At 47.4% G+C, this 20,625-nt stretch overlaps 1 protein-coding gene across 1 annotated transcript; it reads right to left on the bottom strand.

Moving 5' to 3' along the window:
- Nucleotides 1–14,528: 14,528 nt before the first annotated feature.
- On the bottom strand, nt 14,529–19,010 carry LOC102698988 (protein rapunzel-like). The gene is made up of 2 exons (XM_015336607.2): nt 18,927–19,010; nt 14,529–17,727 (listed from the first exon to the last, which is right to left on the bottom strand). Exon 2 carries the CDS (start codon nt 17,714–17,716, stop codon nt 16,529–16,531), a length of 1,188 nt encoding a protein of 395 aa, XP_015192093.2. The 5' UTR covers nt 17,717–17,727; nt 18,927–19,010; the 3' UTR covers nt 14,529–16,528.
- Nucleotides 19,011–20,625: the final 1,615 nt, after the last annotated feature.

The following is a 20,625-nucleotide window of genomic DNA, read 5'->3' as shown; positions in this document are numbered from 1 at the left end:
TGCAACCGTGGTCGCCATGTAATAGTTAAAACTGTTCAGGAGGGAGCTGCGTCAGCATGCGTAGACCGCAAAGGAACAAGTTAAAGGTTTCTTCCCTGCTGGAAAGAGAAGAACGATTTTTTTTTTTTGTGGAGCCTCCTTCAGGTGTGAGAAAGACAGGGGAATCAGCAGAGATTATATAGCAGAACAAACGCCGGGAGTGTGGAGGAGGCGGGAGCCGGGGGGGCTGAGTGGGCACTCAGGTGGTGTGAAGTCGAGAGAGGTGAAGAGAGAGGATAAGAAGAAAAACTAGTATCACTGAGAGAAGGGGGAAGGTGTGAAACATGTTTCAGGATCATTTTAGTTTCTGATGCCCTTCTTCCATGGGAGTTAAGAAGACCCTTCTTTGAGAAGGCAGACAGAGAGATCAGTGCGATCGTGGCCGTCAGAGGTGAAATGAGAAACTATGGGCTTGGAGAAATCTTTGATCCTCACAGCCCTGACATGTCCTCTGAAGCGGTCTCCGGGTCTCCTTCCTGTTTCCCCAATGTACAGTAGATGGCTGGGTGTTTACTGCAAGAGATGCAGTAAACGAGGCTGCTGGAGGTACAAGATGTTTAAAGTTAAAAACGGTGCTACTCTGGAATCTGTTCAGGGAGGAGCAATCCCATCCATCTGAACTGAACACTGTGTCATCGACAGAGTATAAGGGGACTTAATCTCGGTATTCAGACTCCTCAGTGTCGGCCCAAGGCAATGGCAAAGTTAATTGGGTGGCCTTTTTCACAATGAACATGGACCAGAGAACAAAAGCCAGCAGCCATCTCACCCTGCAGCTCCCAGCTGGCAGCCCCACTGGAGCTCAGCAGGTGTGAGCTTGGTCAGTACCTGGAGGGGAGACTCCTGGGAAAAACTAAGGTTGCTGCTGGAATGCTGGAAGAGGTGTTAGTGGGGCCAGTAGGGGGCACTCACCCTGTGGTCCATGTGGGTCCTAATGCCCCACTATAGTGATGGGGACACTATACTGTAAACAGGCGCCGTCCTTCGGATGAGACGTTAAACTGAGGTCCTGACTCTCTGTGGTCATTAAAAATCCCAGGGCGCTTCTCGAAAAGAGTAGGGGTGTAACCCCGGCGTCCTGGCCAAATTTACCAATCATGGCCTCCTAATAATCCCCCTCTCTGAACTGGCTTCATCACTCTGCTCTCCTCCCCACTGAGAGCTGATGTGTGGGGAGCGTTCTGGCGCACTATGGCTGCTGTCGCATCATCCAGGTGGGGCTGCACACTGGTGGTGGTGGAGGGGATCCCCATTACCTGTGAAGCGCTTTGAGTGGAGTGTCCAGAAAAGCGCAATATAAGTGTAAGGAATTATTATTATTATTAAAATTGGAATCTATGAGGAAGTGTATTTAAAACCAATAGCAGGGGGCAGGTCTTTACACAAAGGGTGGTGAGTGTATGAAACAAGCTACCCACTCATGTTGTTGCAACTAACTACCGTGACTTAAAACATTAAATGGATCAATCTAACCTTCTCCCATTATTACTCAAGGATACATAAAAACTGCTTTTTGGAGATTTAGTACAAGAAACAAAGGAGGTGACGTATTATAAAATGAACAAATACTCACCGCTGCTGGGAAACTCTGGTTTACACTGCACATGACATAATCAATTACTTTCCCAAGATGCATTTGTTACATTTTCATACATGTCCCCACTGAGAGCTGGTGTGTGGGGAGTGTTCTGGCGCACTATGGCTGCCGTCACATCATCCAGGTGGGGCTACACACTGGTGGTGGTGGAGGGGATCCCCATTACCTGTAAAGCACTTTGAGTGTAGTGTCCAGAAAAGCGCTATATAAGTGTACACACAATTTCAATTTCTCAGCTCTCGTGTTGTTGGTGTTGCTGTCACAGTGTTTCCTTGCTCTGAATTCAGCATCTGAATCAACTATTCACAGGCAAGTGCAACACACAGATGAAAAATAAAAGATGCAGCTCTGAACAGCCCCCAGGAAAATCAAACAAGCACGGACTCCTTCACCTTCACCCTAGTCCTTTATGAAGACAGACACACTCTTCTCCATTAATGAGCTCAATACAGACATCAAAAGAGCAGACAGAATGCTGATCAACATATTAGTTCCAGTTTTAATTTGCTAATGGCCTTGTGGATGCTCATGTTGATTGAGGCAGGAAGAGACTATTACGAGTCAATTGTAAATGCCTCCTCATTGACTGCATTGGTGTGGAATCCACTCATGGTTAAGTGAGCTATTGGTCATTCACTGATGCAGATGCTGAGTTCTGGAGTCCTTTCCAAATTTGATCAGACAGTAATAGAAGCAGAACTGTCCATTCATTGTGAGCACTGTCAGCTCCATTGTGTGAAAGTGCTGGTTTATCACAATGGGGTTCAGGACCTGGGTGAAGAGTTTCTCTTTTGCATCTGGGGACTCTGGACAAGATCTCAGGACACCCAGGGGTCCCCTGGCCACAGGCTGGATCTCCACAAAACCAACACTATCAGCAATGTTTTGTCACATAAATAGTTATGGGATTGTTTTTTACAGTAGATGTAAAAATAGAAAATACCATTAATACTATAAATAAAGTGCAAAATGTTGTTTCTAAATGTGTCATTGCTTTGCACCTGCTAGGTAACATGCAGTTTTTTATCCTTATTTTTTAACTTTAGCTAAAACCAGGCTAATTTCAGCATCAGAAATCTTTTGAGAAAGGTCTTGTAGACAAAACTGGACTTGTCGTCTTGTGTTTTGAGTATGCCAGAGATTCCAGTTAATTTAATTTATGTTTTTGTGTGTCACAGATTTTATGGTCTCTATTTCCCTATTCTATGGTTCTTCTCTATTTTATGGTTTCTATTTCTATTTCTCTCTTCTTGAGAATTACAGTTCCTAATAATGAATAATTCCTTCCACTTCTAATCACAAAAACTTTGGGATGGCCTTGAATTTGATACTTGGGGATTTTCATCTCAGAATTGATCTGCGTTTTCTCACCACTAAGAAATGTCCAAGTATAAGACAATGTTATAATCTGCACTTATAATGCAATGAAGTACCACTACTGAAGTAAACTCAAGAGAGATAGAAACATTTTAACCACAGGGAGCTGCTGCTATCCTACATGAGACAATATCTGATCATGTCTGTTACCTTTTATTGTTTAATTGTGCAGTTTCCAGCCAGCTCATTATCATCCATTTTAACTATCAGGACAGGCAGGTGTGGGAGTGATCTGCGGAGCATTCCCACAGATCTTAATTAGAGGGAACAGGTTTGATCTGTTGTCAGCTGCAGCCCATCACAGGAATGCTGCCTATGTTCTTACAGAGGTTAAATGATTGTGTGGTTTTGATTTTAATCGAGTGGGTGGTGTAGTGGTCATCATTGCTGTCTCACAGTGCTTCTGAGAAAATTGACGCTGTTGTGGGTCTGAGCCAGTTCATCACAGGTCAGACAGACACAGACACACACTCACGCCAGGGCCAATTTTCCCAGATGCCAATTTACCTACCAGTATATCTTTGGACTGTGGGAGGAAACTGGGGCACCTTGAGGAAACACCCGTGAATGCAGAGAGAACATGCAAACTCCACACAGACAGCACCCCAGGTCTGGAATTTGAGCCCAGAGCCCCAGCGCTGTGAGGCAGCAATACTGTGCCAACATGCTGCTCTATATGATAATAGCAGTCAAAACTAATGTCACGTTATAATAATAATAATAATAATAATAATAATATTAATAATTACTTACACTTATATAGCGCTTTTCCGGACACTCCACTCAAAGCGCTTTACAGGTAATGGGGATCCCCTCCACCACCACCAGTGTCCAGCCCCACCTGGATGATGCGATGGCAGCCATAGTGCGCCAGAACGCTCCCCACACACCAGCTATCTGTGGGGGGGAGGAGCAGAGTAATGAAGCCAGTTCAAAGATGAGGATTATTAGGAGGCCATGACTGGTAAGGGCCAATGGGAAATTTGGACGCAGGGGTTATGACAAATGGTCTTTCATAAGAAGAAAAATAAAAAAAAGTCTTAATTCATTTCCATTCTGCAACCCCTCTTGACTGAAGGTACAGAAGGACCTCTTTTTAATCAAATGCTACTTTTTTCTTATTTTCTTATATTTACTTTTTTTTTTAAACTAAAAGCAAAAAAAGGAGGTGATGTCTTTTTAAATGAGAAAAACAGTCCTCTAACAGGCAGGCAGTCAGAGGACTGCCATTTATAATCAATTGGATCATGTGCAGTCTTTACTGTATCAGGAGGATAATTTTCTTCGTTTTCCAGCAGCCTGTGTCTTCTGGTAAATAATTCAAGCTGACGGGGAGACAGGAGGAGCCGACGAGCCCCTCTGAGGACGTGAGAGAGGCACAAAGCCTGTACTGTGAGGATCTTGTTCTGGAGGCATGTGAACAAACATCCTTTCAAAGAGTCAGGGAGTCCTTCACTGACAGGCATTACCCAAGAGTGACACCCAATTATCCCTGTGTTCTGTGAAAGCCATTTCACAAAACTATGGTGTTTGACATTAAAAAAATGTTTTAAGGTTTTTTTTTTTATTGGACTAGGCCACCTTCACAGCAGACGCCTGATCAATGAGCCTCTCTGACTGATGGCTAATCCTATCACTGGAAGCCTTGCTGGCTTATGAGAGCAGGCAGGGGGTGTCTGTCATTGAGGGAGAGACTGCCGGGGAGTTTGATGTCCAGCTTTGCAAAACTGTGCATTTAATACTAATGCTCATTGTGCATCTCTCTAATCTCTCTAAAGATCTTTACAGATGAGCCACAGTAATGACACCTAGTGTTTACTCGATAATGCAAAAAAGCCATTAAAAACCCCAGGGAAGGAGACAAGTGTCCCCAGTACGTAAGATGTTAAGATGAATATTAACAGCTACAAAATGAAAGGAAGTCTTTTAGCCCAGCTGACCCATTTGGGAATGAACAGCTCACTGATCCCAGAATCTCATCCAGCCAGGGTATTTGTTGTGCGTTTTCTTGAAAGATGCCAAGGCAGGTTCTTCAACAACATAGCTGGGTAGCCTGTTCTAGACTCTCCCACCACCCATTCTAAAGACCTGCCTCCTGCTCGTTCCATGCAGCAGGGGAATTCTGAAATCAGATAAGTTTTAGTGGAGAATTTTTCCAATCCCAGAGTATTCATTGCAATACAACAGAAAGGGCATCTCTTACTCTGCTTATCTCAAATGGCAGTGGGAGCACAGCCTGTCCATTCTGGGCAGCAAGGTCTGTCTGTGTTGCCCAGTTCCTATTATCCTGTACCCGGGCTGTGGTCTCTGAGCCTGTCCTGTCTGAGTATCCAAGTCTGTCTGTGTCCAGTTTCTATGGCCGGGCTGTGGTCTCTGAGCCTGTCCTCTCTGGGCAGCCAAGTCTGTCAGTGTCCAGTTTCTATGGCCAGGCTGTGGTCTCTGAGCCTGTCCTCTCTGGACAGCCAGGTCTGTCTGTGTCCAGTTTCTATGGCCGGGCTGTGGTCTCTGAGCCTGTCCTCTCTGGACAGCCAGGTCTGTCTGTGTCCAGTTTCCATGGCCTGGCTGTGGTCTCTGAGCCTGTGCTCTCTGGGCAGCCAGGTCTGTCTGTGTCCAGTTTCTATGGCCAGGCTGTGGTCTCTGAGCCTGTCCTCTCTGGGCAGCCGGGTCTGTCTGTGTCCAGTTTCTATGGCCGGGCTGTGGTCTCTGAGCCTGTCCTCTCTGAATATCCAAGTCTGTCTGTGTCCAGTTTCTATGGCCGGGCTGTGGTCTCTGAGCCTGTCCTCTCTGAATATCCAAGTCTGTCTGTGTCCAGTTTCTATGGCCGGGCTGTGGTCTCTGAGCCTGTCCTCTCTGGGCAGCCGGGTCTGTCTGTGTCCAGTTTCTATGGCCAGGCTGTGGTCTCTGAGCCTGTCCTCTCTGGGCAGCCGGGTCTGTCTGTGTCCAGTTTCTATGGCCTGGCTGTGGTCTCTGAGCCTGTGCTCTCTGGGCAGCCAGGTCTGTCTGTGTCCAGTTTCTATGGCCGGGCTGTGGTCTCTGAGCCTGTGCTCTCTGGGCAGCCAGGTCTGTCTGTGTCCAGTTTCTATGGCCTGGCTGTGGTCTCTGAGCCTGTCCTCTCTGGGCAGCCAGGTCTGTCTGTGTCCAGTTTCTATGGCCGGGCTGTGGTCTCTGAGCCTGTCCTCTCTGGGCAGCCAGGTCTGTCTGTGTCCAGTTTCTATGGCCGGGCTGTGGTCTCTGAGCCTGTCCTCTCTGGGCAGCCGGGTCTGTCTGTGTCCAGTTTCTATGGCCTGGCTGTGGTCTCTGAGCCTGTCCTCTCTGAATATCCAAGTCTGTCTGTGTCCAGTTTCTATGGCCGGGCTGTGGTCTCTGAGCCTGTGCTCTCTGGGCAGCCAGGTCTGTCTGTGTCCAGTTTCTATGGCCAGGCTGTGGTCTCTGAGCCTGTCCTCTCTGGGCAGCCAGGTCTGTCTGTGTCCAGTTTCTATGGCCGGGCTGTGGTCTCTGAGCCTGTGCTCTCTGGGCAGCCAGGTCTGTCTGTGTCCAGTTTCTATGGCCAGGCTGTGGTCTCTGAGCCTGTCCTCTCTGGGCAGCCGGGTCTGTCTGTGTCCAGTTTCTATGGCCGGGCTGTGGTCTCTGAGCCTGTCCTCTCTGGGCAGCCGGGTCTGTCTGTGTCCAGTTTCTATGGCCTGGCTGTGGTCTCTGAGCCTGTCCTCTCTGGGCAGCCAGGTCTGTCTGTGTCCAGTTTCTATGGCCGGGCTGTGGTCTCTGAGCCTGTCCTCTCTGGGCAGCCAGGTCTGTCTGTGTCCAGTTTCTATGGCCGGGCTGTGGTCTCTGAGCCTGTCCTCTCTGGGCAGCCGGGTCTGTCTGTGTCCAGTTTCTATGGCCTGGCTGTGGTCTCTGAGCCTGTCCTCTCTGAATATCCAAGTCTGTCTGTGTCCAGTTTCTATGGCCGGGCTGTGGTCTCTGAGCCTGTCCTCTCTGGGCAGCCGGGTCTGTCTGTGTCCAGTTTCTATGGCCTGGCTGTGGTCTCTGAGCCTGTGCTCTCTGGGCAGCCGGGTCTGTCTGTGTCCAGTTTCTATGGCCTGGCTGTGGTCTCTGAGCCTGTGCTCTCTGGGCAGCCAGGTCTGTCTGTGTCCAGTTTCTATGGCCAGGCTGTGGTCTCTGAGCCTGTCCTCTCTGGGCAGCCGGGTCTGTCTGTGTCCAGTTTCTATGGCCGGGCTGTGGTCTCTGAGCCTGTCCTCTCTGGGCAGCCAGGTCTGTTTGTGTCCAGTTTCTATGGCCGGGCTGTGGTCTCTGAGCCGGTGCTTTGTCAGGGTCTTGTTCTCCTTGTGTTTCCTCACCTTGCTGAGATATTGGGCCAATGTTATCTCTGTCTGGAGTACTGCAGCTGCGAGACTGCAAAAGAACTGGAGTCACTGAAGGTTAAATCCACCGACTCCGGCCCCCTCCCTCACTGAGCTCCTCCCCACTTGTCATCCTGTTTCCCTGCCTGAGTGCTCTGTGTAAGTATCTTTACTGAACGCTCAAGGGAAGCGCTGCAGCTTCTCATTAATCAGCCAGACTCCCCCCCATTCCTGGAGACAGCTCAGGGCCCCAGGGAGGCGATCGATACCATGTCATTCAGGAGCACTCTACATTTTCCTTCTCTGAACTTAATCATGAATAAATCGGAGGCGCAGAAAGACAGGGAGGTCACCTGATCTTCTGCCCTTGCTTGCAAAGCGCTGTTTGACATTAAAAGCTTGTTTAACAAGGCAAGATGCTTATTCTCTCTTATTCCCCCAAAGGACTGACTGCTATCAAAATGTTTTGAGAGATAAATACTGGTACATTTAGAGCTACAGAATGTGAACCGAATATGAAATCATTTAAAACGAGAGTGCTCCCAGGCGAAGTATTTTAATATTTATCCCTGTGTCTGATGTACAGTATATTGTTGTCAGATCCCGATTTGCTGCAAACTGAAGTCCTAATTCTACAGGTTAATGTCAAACACATTAACACATTAATTTCAGGACACCTTTGTAACAAAATAACCTCCTAAACGTATTTTTTTTGGTTAACATTTATCATCAAGGAGGTGGCATGGTGACACAGTGGTGAGCATTGCTGCCTGGGTTCAATTCCAGACCTGGGCTGCTGTCTGTGTGGAGTTTGCATGTTCTCCCTCTGTTTGCATGGGTTTTTTTCCAGGTGCTCCTCTTTCCTCCTACAGTCAAAAGACATGCTGGTAGTTTGCCTGGCTTCTGTATAAACTGGCCCTGGTGTGAGTGAGTGTGTGTGTTTTTGTGTTTGTCTGCCCTGCATTGAACTGGCGTCCTGTCCGGGCTGTACTCTGCCTCCCACCTGTTGCTTCCTGGGATAGACTCCGGCTCTGCTGCAGCCCGGATTTAGATAAAGCTGTTAGAAAATGGATGGAGGCATCATCAAGGAAAAACGACAACATAGGCAGTGTCACTGAGGTTTTGATGTTTTTTAGAGACCGTACAATCAGGCTGAAGTAACATTGTGCTCACAAAGTGGTTAAACCTAATAACCTCTCCTGAGGCAGTGAGCTTGGTACAGTAATTATTTTAATAAGTCATAAACCTCTTATGGGGAGATGAAAGGTACAAAGATCAATAGCTATTATTGCCAAGGAAAAACCCACAGAACCACTAATGAATATAAAAGCACTGTAAATACCATTTTTTTCCCCATGTATTAATTGGAAAATGGTGTCTTAGGTCTGAAGGGGACAGGCAATACCACAAGTTAAGGCACGGGGGATGAAAAGATATCTCATTCTGGAAAGAATTGCTGGGTAATGCTGTCAAATATGCAAATGTCCATGAAGCCACAAACTTTGATACATTTTGATCAGGCTGGGAGAAGGAAGATGTGTTCTGGAGGCCTGGCAGTGAGTAACAGTGTAGATGGGTAATTGGGGATCTGGGGGTTATTGGTAAATTGATAGTTTGTTCTTATCTGATCAGATATTACACATTTGTGTATCTGTTTTGTATATTCTCTACAAATTTGGTGTCCTTAAAAAAAAAGAGAGTGAAAGATAGCTTATTTGATCTTATAAGATCACTCTATTGGCCATATACAGTTTCTCACATTAGGAATTTATCTTTTCGCAGACCCCAGCTTGCTCTCCATGAGACACACAGGGAGGCAGAGAGAAGCTTGGGATCAGAGCGGAGGGTCAGACATTTACACAGCACCCCTGGAGCAGCAGGGGTTAAGGGCCTTGCTCAGGAGCCCAATGGAGTACGATTCCTCTGCCGGCCACGGGATTCAAACCTGCAACCTTCCAGCCACAGGCGCAGATAGCTTATAATCAGCTAATGTACTTTTCTGTGTAATATATATACAGTATGCTTTACAATTCGATGGTTTGAAAGAGAGAAGACACTTTTCTTGTGACTCATTATTGTACTGAAAAAGTAACAGAAAAGAGGCGAATATTTTAAAGAGAAAAACAGTCCTTTCCAAGGGGGGTGGCGGCTGAGCAGAAACAAACTGTCCTGAAGCAGACGCCATTTGTGTTCAGTAGTTTTATGAAGAGTGAAATCGGAAAAACACATTTTTATTTTATGTGGGTGAAAGGATAACAATAATGCTTTGCACTCATATAGCACTTTTCTGGACACTCCACTCAAAGCGCTTTACAGGTAATGGGGATCCCCTCCACCACCACCAATGTGCAGCCCCACCTGGATGATGCGACGGCAGCCATAGTGCGTCAGAACGCTCCCCACACACCAGCTCTCAGTGGGGAGGAGAGCAGAGTAATTAAGCCAGTTCAGAGATGGGGATTATTAGGAGGCCATGATGGGTAAGGGGGGGAATTTGGCCAGGACACCGGGGTAACACCCCTACTCTTTTCACAAAATGACCTTGATTTTACAGCTCATCCACAGGACGGCACCTTCTTACAGCAGAGTGTCCCCATCCCTACACTTGGATAGTAGCACCCTCCCAGACCACAGAGTGAGCGCCCCCTACTGATCCTACTAACACCTCTCCCAGCAGCAACCTTTGTTTTTTTCCAGGAGTCTCCCATCCAGGTACTGACCAGCCTCACACCTGCTGAGCTTCAGTGGGTTGCCAGCTGTGAGCTGCAGGCTATGATTTATATAGAATAAATATATAGAAATAAATATATAGAATATATTTAGATATATATTATTTTTTATCTAAGAATATAGCTAAAATATATTCATATATATATAATAGAATTTTTGTCCACCCAAACTGTACTAAAATGTCATACTGTAACAAGGGCAGAACAGGTCCACCTTCACTTCACATTATTTTAATAAACATTTACTTTCTCTCCCTAGGCAGCCTGTTTCCTGACAGGAAAGGCACTGGCTGTGAGTGTAGTGTAGTGTAGGCTGTGAGTGTAGATTGCTCTCCACAGTCTGGCTGTAGCCAGGAGCTGCCGGGGGGCCAGGGTGAGCTGGGTGGGCTCACACAGTGACATCCGCGACCCCAGTGAAGACGCCCTGATGGTTTCTGGGCTGGTCAGAGGAGCAGATCTGCGACTCCTCATTCTCTCCAAGCAGCACAGGAACCATTGCTGTGAGCTGTGAGGTTGCGGAACAATTCGCCATGCCACATAGGGTGCTTATAAAATAAAGTCTTTCATTAAAAATGAAAAACAGCTTCTGGATAGCTGGAGGCCTGGCCTGATTCATTTTTGCACCCTTTTCAAGCAGGGCCTGCTGGATTTCACTCCAGCTGAGCAAAGTGATTCCTGAAGTGGAACCTTTAGCCAAACTAATATCCCCAAAATATTAAAAACCCAGCACATTTCTGTCGAGTCATAATATTTAAATATATGATAGCAAATTATTTAATTGTGCAACTATTTCAATGCCTGATGTTTCTCAAATGTTCTAAGTAGCACATTTAATTTGATTAAGTGTGATTTGATCAATAGTGTATCTAATTAGTATATTCACAATGAAAACTATAAGATACCTCTGGGATCTCAAGAGCCTGGGTTGGAAAGCCCTGATTTAGAGTATATTCACCATCTTGTCGCTTTTTAACTACTCATTTTGGGATCTGGTTTGAGATCAGTAATTTTTTTATAGATCATTAAAATGTCCTTGAATTATTATGGAGCAAAACAGATTTAGCAGAATTACAATGACCAACTATGGTGTTATTTTTTGCAGGTCTGGGGCAATTTTAAAAACCTGCAATGTCTCGGATGTCCTGGATATCCGACTAGGTGACCAGGTGAATTAGTACAGGAGACTCTCTTGATTTCTATCCACCCCTTAATCACAAATGACAGAGTCTGAATTGAATTGAAAACTGCCCTGATGTATTTTGCAGTTGGTAGCTCTGATTTTAACTGGGCGTGGGACCCATTATTCAGAATGTATTCTTCTGAGTCACTAGCTACAATTTGTACAGTGAATGGAAATCATGGCTGCATACAGCTGTTGGGATTAACATACAGATCCCAGTAATTTGATACAGTTCTCTTTTACAATGAACTATCCCCAAATGACTTACAATAAACCCCGGCTAACAGTTCAGATTTCAGCTGCATGCCACAGAATCCATACATTTTAACTATTATACTTTCAAAATATTGATAAATGCAATTATTTCATCCTGATTGGACTGCAGTATTGCCTTACTTATCGGGGTATTGATACTAAGTAAGTTACATTATGTCCAGAAGTCTGTGGTTCAAGTGCTGAAAATACTCTGCATCAGTCCATAACCCCCTGTCCTCAGTAACTGCACTGGCTACCAGTGAAATTCAGAGGGAAATGTAGGGTTTCCTGCATAAATGTAAGGCAATGAATAGTCTAGCTCTACTCTGCAGGAGTCTAGTCTAGTTCTTAATTTGCTATCTGCTGATTCGGGTCTTTTTACTACATCAGACCAGGCTCCAAAAAAGAGACTACCAATTATTTCAAATGTCCTTTAAAGACCTACAGTATATTTCATTCAAACTTATAATGTATAATTTATTTTTGTTCCTGGCTTCACTCTTCACTATGCTTATTTCCTGTGCTTTTAATTTATTATTTTTTTCCCTTCCTTTTCAAGCTATTGTACAGAGCTGAATTTGTCAAAAAGCACTTTTAATGTTCCCATTTTAACAATGATAGAAGACCACACAAGTTGCATCTTCACCTTCATGCAATTCACACTAGTTCAATTTAAAAAGCAGGAAGAAGTGGTTGATATTTAACATTGATACCCATTTGGAAAATCCCAACAATTCCATCCATCCATTTTCTAATGGCTTGATCCAGGACAGGAATGTGGGGGACACTAGTGAGCAACAGGCACAGGGCAGGACACACTCTGGACGCGACGCCTATCCATTGCAGGGGACACACAGACACAAACACACGCACACACAGTCACACCAAGACCAATTTTCCCAGAGGCCAACTAACCGACCAGTGTGTCTTTGGACTGTGGGAAACTGGAGCACCTTCAGGAAACCCATGTGAACACGGGGAGAACATGCAGACTCCACACAGACAGCAGCCCAGAAATTGAACCAAGGTCCCCAGCGCTGTGAGGCAGCAATGTGGACAAACAACTCCTTCCTATATGTTTTAATGTTTTCTATTTCTGATGCACATGATAAAGTACAGTAGCAGAAAAGTCATGCTGTTACTTCCTGTTTTTCTCAAATGTATTTTTGTTGAATTGGATCGGGCTTCAGACTTCAACCTATACTCCCCATGTGTCTCCAGCGTCTTCAATAATGTTCAGGAAACAACTAAACTTAAAACTTTAATACAAAAAGGATGCAGAAACAAGTCAAGAGATTAAATGATCCTCCCGCAGAAAATGCTTGCAGTAAGAAATGGCTTTGAAGTACGTTTGAGCTGAGTGGGCAGAGTCCTGACACAGCTGTTCTGTTACCAATAAAATATGCAGTAATTTCAGCTCCACTCCACCATGACACCCTGCAGTGATTGATTTCAGACTGCTGAGAGAAGCACTTTCCAGCTCATTCCCACTGTATTAATGGAGCTACAAGCTCACAGAGGTTATTCACAGGCAATTAAATGAAATGTCCTGAATTCGAAAGCGCTGACACTTGTGCTTATGACAGTTATAAACCGGGGACCAAGATCCAGCTATATTTTAAAAACACATTGAGATATAACTTATGGCCTCATGCACAGGAGCTGGTGGATTGATGTCAAATGCAATGTGCTGATTACACAGCGATTAGGAGTGGATCTGTCACTTCCTTTTTAAAATATTAAAACTTGGAGCTAAAAGGATTGCTAATGCAGGAGAGCAGTGCGTGTGCTCTGTTGCCATTACTGGGCTTTGAAACCGAAGATTCTCCCAGCAACACATTTAAAACGTTGAAGAAAAAACAAAAAATATGGTTTTAAAATCACTTGTAGAAATCAGTAATAACTGAAATGGGACAGTTTATTTCCTTTGTACTATGGGTTACAACTTGGGTATTTTTCATGTGGAAAACATCATGGTCTTTTTATCACAGAGCCCCTTTGGATACTTTAATGTTATCCACTCATAATATCAATAATTACTTATATATTGTAATTTCGAACCTGTAGTGTAATAAAACTCATTTCCATGGCCCTCATTAGGAAAAGTGGATAGATATCAAGACTCCTTGTGACAGCAAGAGATCAGAAGTCAGAATGTGTGTTTTCATCAACTTTATTACACTGAAGGACTGTGTCAGTCCTTTAAACATAAACCCACAGTCTATACCCACATTTATACAGCTGTTGGGCTTGCTTAAGTATACTGTAGTTTACGGCTGTGGTCCACTTTCGAATGCCAGGGTTCAATTGTGATACAAAGTCACAGGGCTGTAGGAGAATTCAAAGCCGTCGAGTCTCCGAACGGGTGAAGCCAACTTTTCTAACAGTTTCCACTGGGCTACACCGATAAAGCCTTAATTCAACTTCAGTTTTGAAGATTTCTCGCGTCACCTACTTTCTTCTGTTGTCTAAATGTGCTCAACCCAACAAATGTATGTACAAATAGAGAAAGAAAAAACACTGAGCCTAATGTTCACAAATGCACTAAGAGTTACAGCAGAAGAACTCACCCAGTTTCCCTTTTTAACTGTGCAAATGTGCATCTCAGAATCGCCAGGCGTCTGTTCAGATCGGGACTTGTGAACAGGCTTGGGGAGGAGGAGGAGGAGGAAGCACAGACGGAGATGGAGTCACTCGTCTGTGTGCAGGCTCCCCCGCTGACGTCAGTGCAAATATGGAACAGTGCTCAGGGATTGGCCGGAATCACCCAGAGGCCCCTGGGCAACTCATCCCAAGCCCGGGCCAGAGCTGCGCTGCCAGTTACAGTATGTTGCACAGCGCGGGGTATTCTACTAGTGACACGACCCTGGTTCGAACCCATGACATTTGGGATATAGAGTGAAACTGTCGCTAGGGGCGAGAGTCTTTACTAGGGAGCCCCACTGGCTGCGAACATTACTGAGCAACTAGTTACTTTCAAAGGGACTGGAGCAGCAGTAACAGCAGCTCAGATCTCCCACTCCTCACACCTCCCATCCTCCCAGATAGAGCCACAGAGGTGGACTGAAGAATCCAAGACATTAGACAGACATCGAAGTACATATCAAGACATCATGCGGAATGACAAGGATGAATGCAGATACAGCCCCCCCAGTTTGGAGCCCACGAGACCTCAGACTGGCTGAGTGTGATCAAGGTGCACATTTACAGGACATGCAGGCAGGCGTCCGACAAGTGGTCGTGTCACATGAGCTCTGTCCACCTCACAGCAGCGCTGTGGTAATTGAAATGTTTTGTACACAAGAACGAGAAGTAGAGAGGAGGAGAAATAAATGAGGCTGGACAGGCACGCCCCCGGAGAACTCACCGCCCTCAATCAGCTCGTTCCCATCCCAGTGCAGTTAGTCCAATTAACTAATCAGACACACCTTCTTCCACCTGCCTACTTAAACCAGCCTGACACGGCACTCCTTGCTCAGTGTTGGGTTTTTACCCAGCTAGAGCTGCATTGTTTCCTGTTCTCTTGTTGCAGGATTTCTAGGTTTTTGGTTTGGACCCCTGGCTTGTTTCTGACTTTGTCTTCTGGCTCTCAACTTGGTGATTCTGGTTTGGACTCTGCTTCCTTTGTCAACATACAGCTCTGTCTCTGTCTCTGTCTCTGTCTCTGTCTCTGTCTCTGTCTCTGTCTCTGTCTCTGTCTCTGTCTCTGTCTCTGTCTCTGTCTCTGTCTCTGTCTCTGTCTCCGTGGATTTACTGGTTTTTGACCCTGGCCTCAGCTCCTCACTGTCACGGATCTTAGAAGGGATGAACCGTGGAATGGCAGGAGATCGGAAAAAGACCCTATGTGAAGTGGCAGAACAGGGAGTTAGCCCGAGCTCAGCAGTGCAGGAGTTCTGGAGTGCCGTATAGAAACCTACGCCCTCAGGCCATGGACGGAGCAGCGGCCTGGTGCCAGGGAGGGGGGGGTCTCAGGACATCTGAACATAAATGCTGAGCGAAGCAGAATAAGTGATTCGGAAATATATAGCCCCACAGAGAGAGACACCGGAAGAAGAGCAAAGCACAGGAAACTAGGGACAGGACAGAAGAAGGAGCGCCCTCTGGCTGCAGAGGGTGTGACACTGACCCACGTTTCTGGATAAACTTCTACTTTTACTTTCGAGTTCTAAGGATTCTGCATAGGGTCCTTCTGGATCGTAATGGGCAGCAATCCTCATTATCCATTAAGGAGCAGATAAATGAGAATTCAGTATCGTACTAATGACAAGAAAGATAGACATAAGCCCGTTTGCTGTCTTCTGCCTGTCCTGTGTTCTATGCATGCAAGTTCTCCAACTTCCTGACTAGTATGAATTACAGGTGGCCAGCTGTGGTCCACAATCCTGCAGGTTTATAGGCTGCCTGTATGATCACGTTGTAATAATATTAAGCACATCTAAAACTCCTTTAGAGCTGCTGGGATATTGGGAGTGCAACGGGGTATTAGTGAAATACAAGTGTTCTCTAAATTAATTAACTGAGAAAATTGTTTTCGTAACCAATGGTACAGCGATTTACTTTTTCCAAACCCTTGAGAAATGAATGGCTGAAGGAGAGGCTGCTCGACTAGAGGCTCTGTCAAACTCCTCCATCCCTGAGGTCTCGACATTTTTAACATGTCCATCATCAAGCATCTCCTTCGTTAATGATGGACCAAGGAATCATTACAAGTGAGACATGTCATTATCGATAGCGATCAGGACCAACGATGTATTACGGCAATACAAGTGTGAGGACTGCACCGGTCGTGTGTTGATGTTTCATAACCTGCAACAGCTGGTTTCTGCCCGTTCAACACCAGAGCCCAGAGCCGGCCATCTCCTTCTGGGTGATCTGTGACACTGGCTTCTACTCTTTTTTTTTTTTCAGAACGTCTTCGATCTTGGAAGAGAGATCATCTAGACGAGCAGAGAGCAAAACGCAGGGCAACGACAACATCACGTTCACCACGGCGCCCTGGCTTGTGAACCCGCGGTTATTCCGAATGGACGCACAGGAAGACGTTCCTGTGCTTCTCCCAGTAGTGGCAGTCGTCCGGGAAGCTCCAGGAGGCCCAGGTCTCCTTGTGGCGGCTGATCGCGTGAACGACGTAGCCGGGGGTCTCCTGAGCGATGGCCTCTGCCACCGCCCTGGCGTCGCCCCTGCGGCACGGCCCCTCCATCGCCCGCCGGATGCCCTCCGTGGGCACGGCGCGGGGCTGGCCGCTGTAGGACACCACCACGTCGGTGTCGCTCGCCTGCGTCAGGTCGAACCAGTTGCCGCCCGCCACGCAGTGGAAGTTCTCGCCCGCCCGCCAGGCGCGGAAGCCGCCGCCGGAGCGCTTGAACACCCTCACCGACCACTTCACCCAGTCGTACTTCCTGGCCAGGAAGTCCCGGAGGGCCCTGGCCACCCCCTCGTGGCCCCGCCCCTCGTCCTCCTTGACCAGGCGCTCCGCGTCCAGCCGGGCCTGCTCCGGGAAGGCCGCCACGCACTCGTCGACGGCCGCCTTCATCCTCCTCTCCACCTCCAGCGTCTTCCCCCCCCACTCGCGGATCAGCTCCTCTTCCTCGTCCTCCCCCAGGGAGAGGGCCGAGTGGCCCAGCAGGGCGATCAGCCCCAGGCAGAAGAGCTCCTTCAGGCGGACGCAGAAGTCTTCCAGCAGCCGCCGGTTCCTCGCCTCGTATCTCAGCACCACCTCCAGGACGGACTCCCCGAAGGTGCTGCAGCCCATCACGGCGTCGTAGAGCACGTGGAGGTTCTTGTCGCCCCCCGTCCTGCTGAAGTGCTCCAGGAAGAGCTTCTTCTTGACCTCCTGGAACTCCGGCTTGGCGTTCAGGATGTCCATGTACTTGCGGAACTGGTTCCGCAGGTTCTCCTCCACGGAGAAGTACTGGGTGTCCACCAGGCTCTTCCTGATCTCCCGGTCGATGTCCTCCAGCTCCTCCGAGATGACGTCCAGCTTGTTGCGCACCGCCTGGAACTGCTCCCTCACGTAGAAGACCTCCTTGCTCTGCACGTTGTCCAGGGCCAGCCGGAGGACGGGGGCGGCCGCCTCGCACAGGGGGAAGAGCTCCCCCACGGCGCTGGCCAAGACTTCGGCCCCCCTCTCGAACATCTCCATCACCGCCTCGATGGCCTCCTTCTTCTGGGCCACTGCTTTTTCCAGAGGGCTGGGCATCATCGGGGGCTGCACTGCGCAGAAGGGACGTGGAAGACAAGTAGTGTTTAAGGGCTATATCAGGTAAGCAAGAGGATTTAAAGAACTACAAGTTAGTGCGTTTTTGTAGAGCCGCCATTTTGTATCCTTCTCCCCCCCCAGACTGATGGTCTTTATGTCCGCAGTGCTCCTGTCATGAGAGATGACTACCGGGCACCACCCTGTTTCCGGAGCTGCTGGACGGCTTGCTTTTCAATCAATAACAGTCTTCTGACCGCTTTCTGAACGATGCAGCACAACGTCAGTTAAAAATCAACTTCATGTTCTACAACATGCGAAAAATGCACGTACTGTAACACAGCTCCGTATTTAACGCAGGAACCTCCTTATTTAGAGGGTAGTTCGTTGCCCGTAGACCAGATTTAAGAAAACTGGGTTAATCCTGTAATTAGGTAACGTTTAAGCTTTGGAATCTGGAAATGCCTGATTCAGGGTCATTTCTCAGCCCCAGCAAAGAGTGCAAACACCTCTCCCGGCTCCAGCGGGGCTGGGAGAGAGGCGCTCGGCCGGCAGTGCGCGGAATCCGACCTGTCTTGGCGCAGTACACCTGCCTCGGGCGCCCAGGCGCTTAACGGGATGCAGAACAGCGCGGTGCAATCGGGCTGATTAAAAGCTCCGAAAAGCACCAGCTGAAGTTAGTTTGGGGGCTCTGCGAACGTTCCAGGCCAACAGAGGGGAAACTGTTACTCAGGGGGTGTTTTAGCCGAAATCAAGGACACCGAGAGACTTCCCCAAAGATGCTTTGTCACGAACCTCTTCCCTGACGCGGGCGGCTTCTTCAGGCTCCTGCGCCGCGAAATGGCGCGTCGGTGTGTTAACTATCCTCTCCTGTCTAGCCTCTGCCACAGTCTCCCACTCCTAAACCCTGCCTGCAACGGCGCAGGTTCTCCGTAGGTGAGCTTTTCTACCTATAGTGGCAGATTCTAGGGAACACAGCCGTTCATATTTTGAAAAACAAAATCCTCATGAAGGGGAAAAAAACGCTTCTCAACAGCTTTGCAGGAAAAAAAAATTAAAATGGTTTAAAACCTAAATGGCAAATGCGCAAATACCCTCTTATAAAACTAGCTCAGACACACCTTCGGAACAGCTAGTCTTCTTGAGAACACGTTCACCTCTCTCGGGAGGTCTTCACGGGTTTTAAAGACAAGGACAGAGGCGCTGCGTACTGTACCTGCGCTCACCGGCTTGTCTCGTCCTCCACGCCGAGCGCGGGTATCCAGCGGCGGCGAGTTGGACTTGTTCTGGGTCTGGACAGTGATGCTGCTTCTCCCGGGGCTGTCGGGCTGGAGATGTTGCGCATCTGTTCAGAGACTGGGAGGCTAACAGGCGAGCCGAATTAGGGGGGAGGAGGAGGGGGGTCTTGCACGCCGAGCGGCCAGCCAGACCTTTGAGTTTCGCGTGGATTTGGAACGTCTGTCCACGCAGCCTTTCCACTAAGTGGTCTCACACCTGCGGGGAAGGGGTTTGGACACCGCGCAGAGCTGTTGTGTCAGATTGGACTGTTGTTTGATCGGAAATAAGGAAATAAATACGTTGCGATAAGAGTGCCGGGGAACCGTGAGAGAAATGCGCTCAGATGAAGGCAGAAGCGAGGAAAACTGCGCACTTACCAGGGGACACCCTTCACAAGAGCCTCTAGGTCCACAGCCAGTCCGGTAAGAGCTTTTGCCTGGTTATACGTGTTAGAAGGTAAACATGACTTTTTCATTTAACGTGTTCTTTGAAGTTGAATGAAAGGAAACCGTGTTTTTAAGGGCACCGTGGCCTCTCCTTAAATCATGAAAGGGTTAATGGTGTCGAATGAGCCCTGAATGACATGAAATACGCTCCATTTTCAGTTTTTTATTTTTAAAATTCACTTTATTTATTAATTAACTTTATCTGCTCTAATACTACAATTATACATTATTTACTGTGACACATGGAGTGGCCATTAGCCCTTTCTTTTCAGGGTATACATCTCGAAATGAGCGAGGCTTTGAACGTCATATCTAATTATACGTGTATATCGTGTGAATGGCAGGAAATAACAGATTTTTGTTTAAAAAGTCTTCATATCTGTCGGTCAGTTACCACTGTTACAGATATAATGAATGTCTTGTGTTGCTTCTTTTTGAAAACATTTTGCTAAATGGGATCCGTTAAAACAAAATGGAGCGGTGCCCCCATAAACTCTACTCTAGAATTGCTACGAATGTGCTTAGAAATGCAACGGTCGTGTTGTTGTACTCTTGTAAATAATTGTTAATATTAAAGAAGATGTTTTTTTTTAAATAAGTGAATCGGGAACCGCTACTCAGCGCGAGGGTGTGTGTGCGTTTTAATTGATGTTCAGAGGATTAAAAAAAACAGGAAAAGCAGTCATCGCTGCGAGTGAACTCCACGCGAATGTGTCCCTCCGGTGTCCCAGCAGACAGACCTCCAGTGTCTCCCCTTCCAGCGTCTGTGTCCCGTGCGGGCCGCGATTTGACACATTCCGGCTGCTTTTGTTGTCTTGAAGAGGTTACGAACGTGTCCTTCCTCACCTTCGCATTGAGCATTTAATTATTTAGTGAGAGGCAGATGGGGCGGCACGCTTCCGCAGTGGTTAGTGGTGCCTTGCAGTGCTGGGGCCCTGGGTTCAATTCCCAGAGTGCTGTCTGTGTGGAGTCTGCATGTTCTTCCCGTGTTCACGTAGGTTTCCTGAAGGTGCTCCAGTTTCCCACAGTCCAAAGACGCACTGGTGGGAAAATTTGTTTTTGGTGTGTTTCCTTTAGGTGGTTTCCTTCCACAGTTCAAGGACATACTGGTACAGTAGGTTAATTGGCTTCTGGAAAATATTGGCTCTGTTGTGATTGTGTGTAGGCTGTGATGGACTGAAGTCCTGTCCA

Source organism: Lepisosteus oculatus, chromosome 27 (assembly GCF_040954835.1).
Source record: "Lepisosteus oculatus isolate fLepOcu1 chromosome 27, fLepOcu1.hap2, whole genome shotgun sequence".
NCBI lineage: Eukaryota > Metazoa > Chordata > Actinopteri > Semionotiformes > Lepisosteidae > Lepisosteus > Lepisosteus oculatus.
This window is presented reverse-complemented; position numbering and strand designations above follow the sequence as displayed.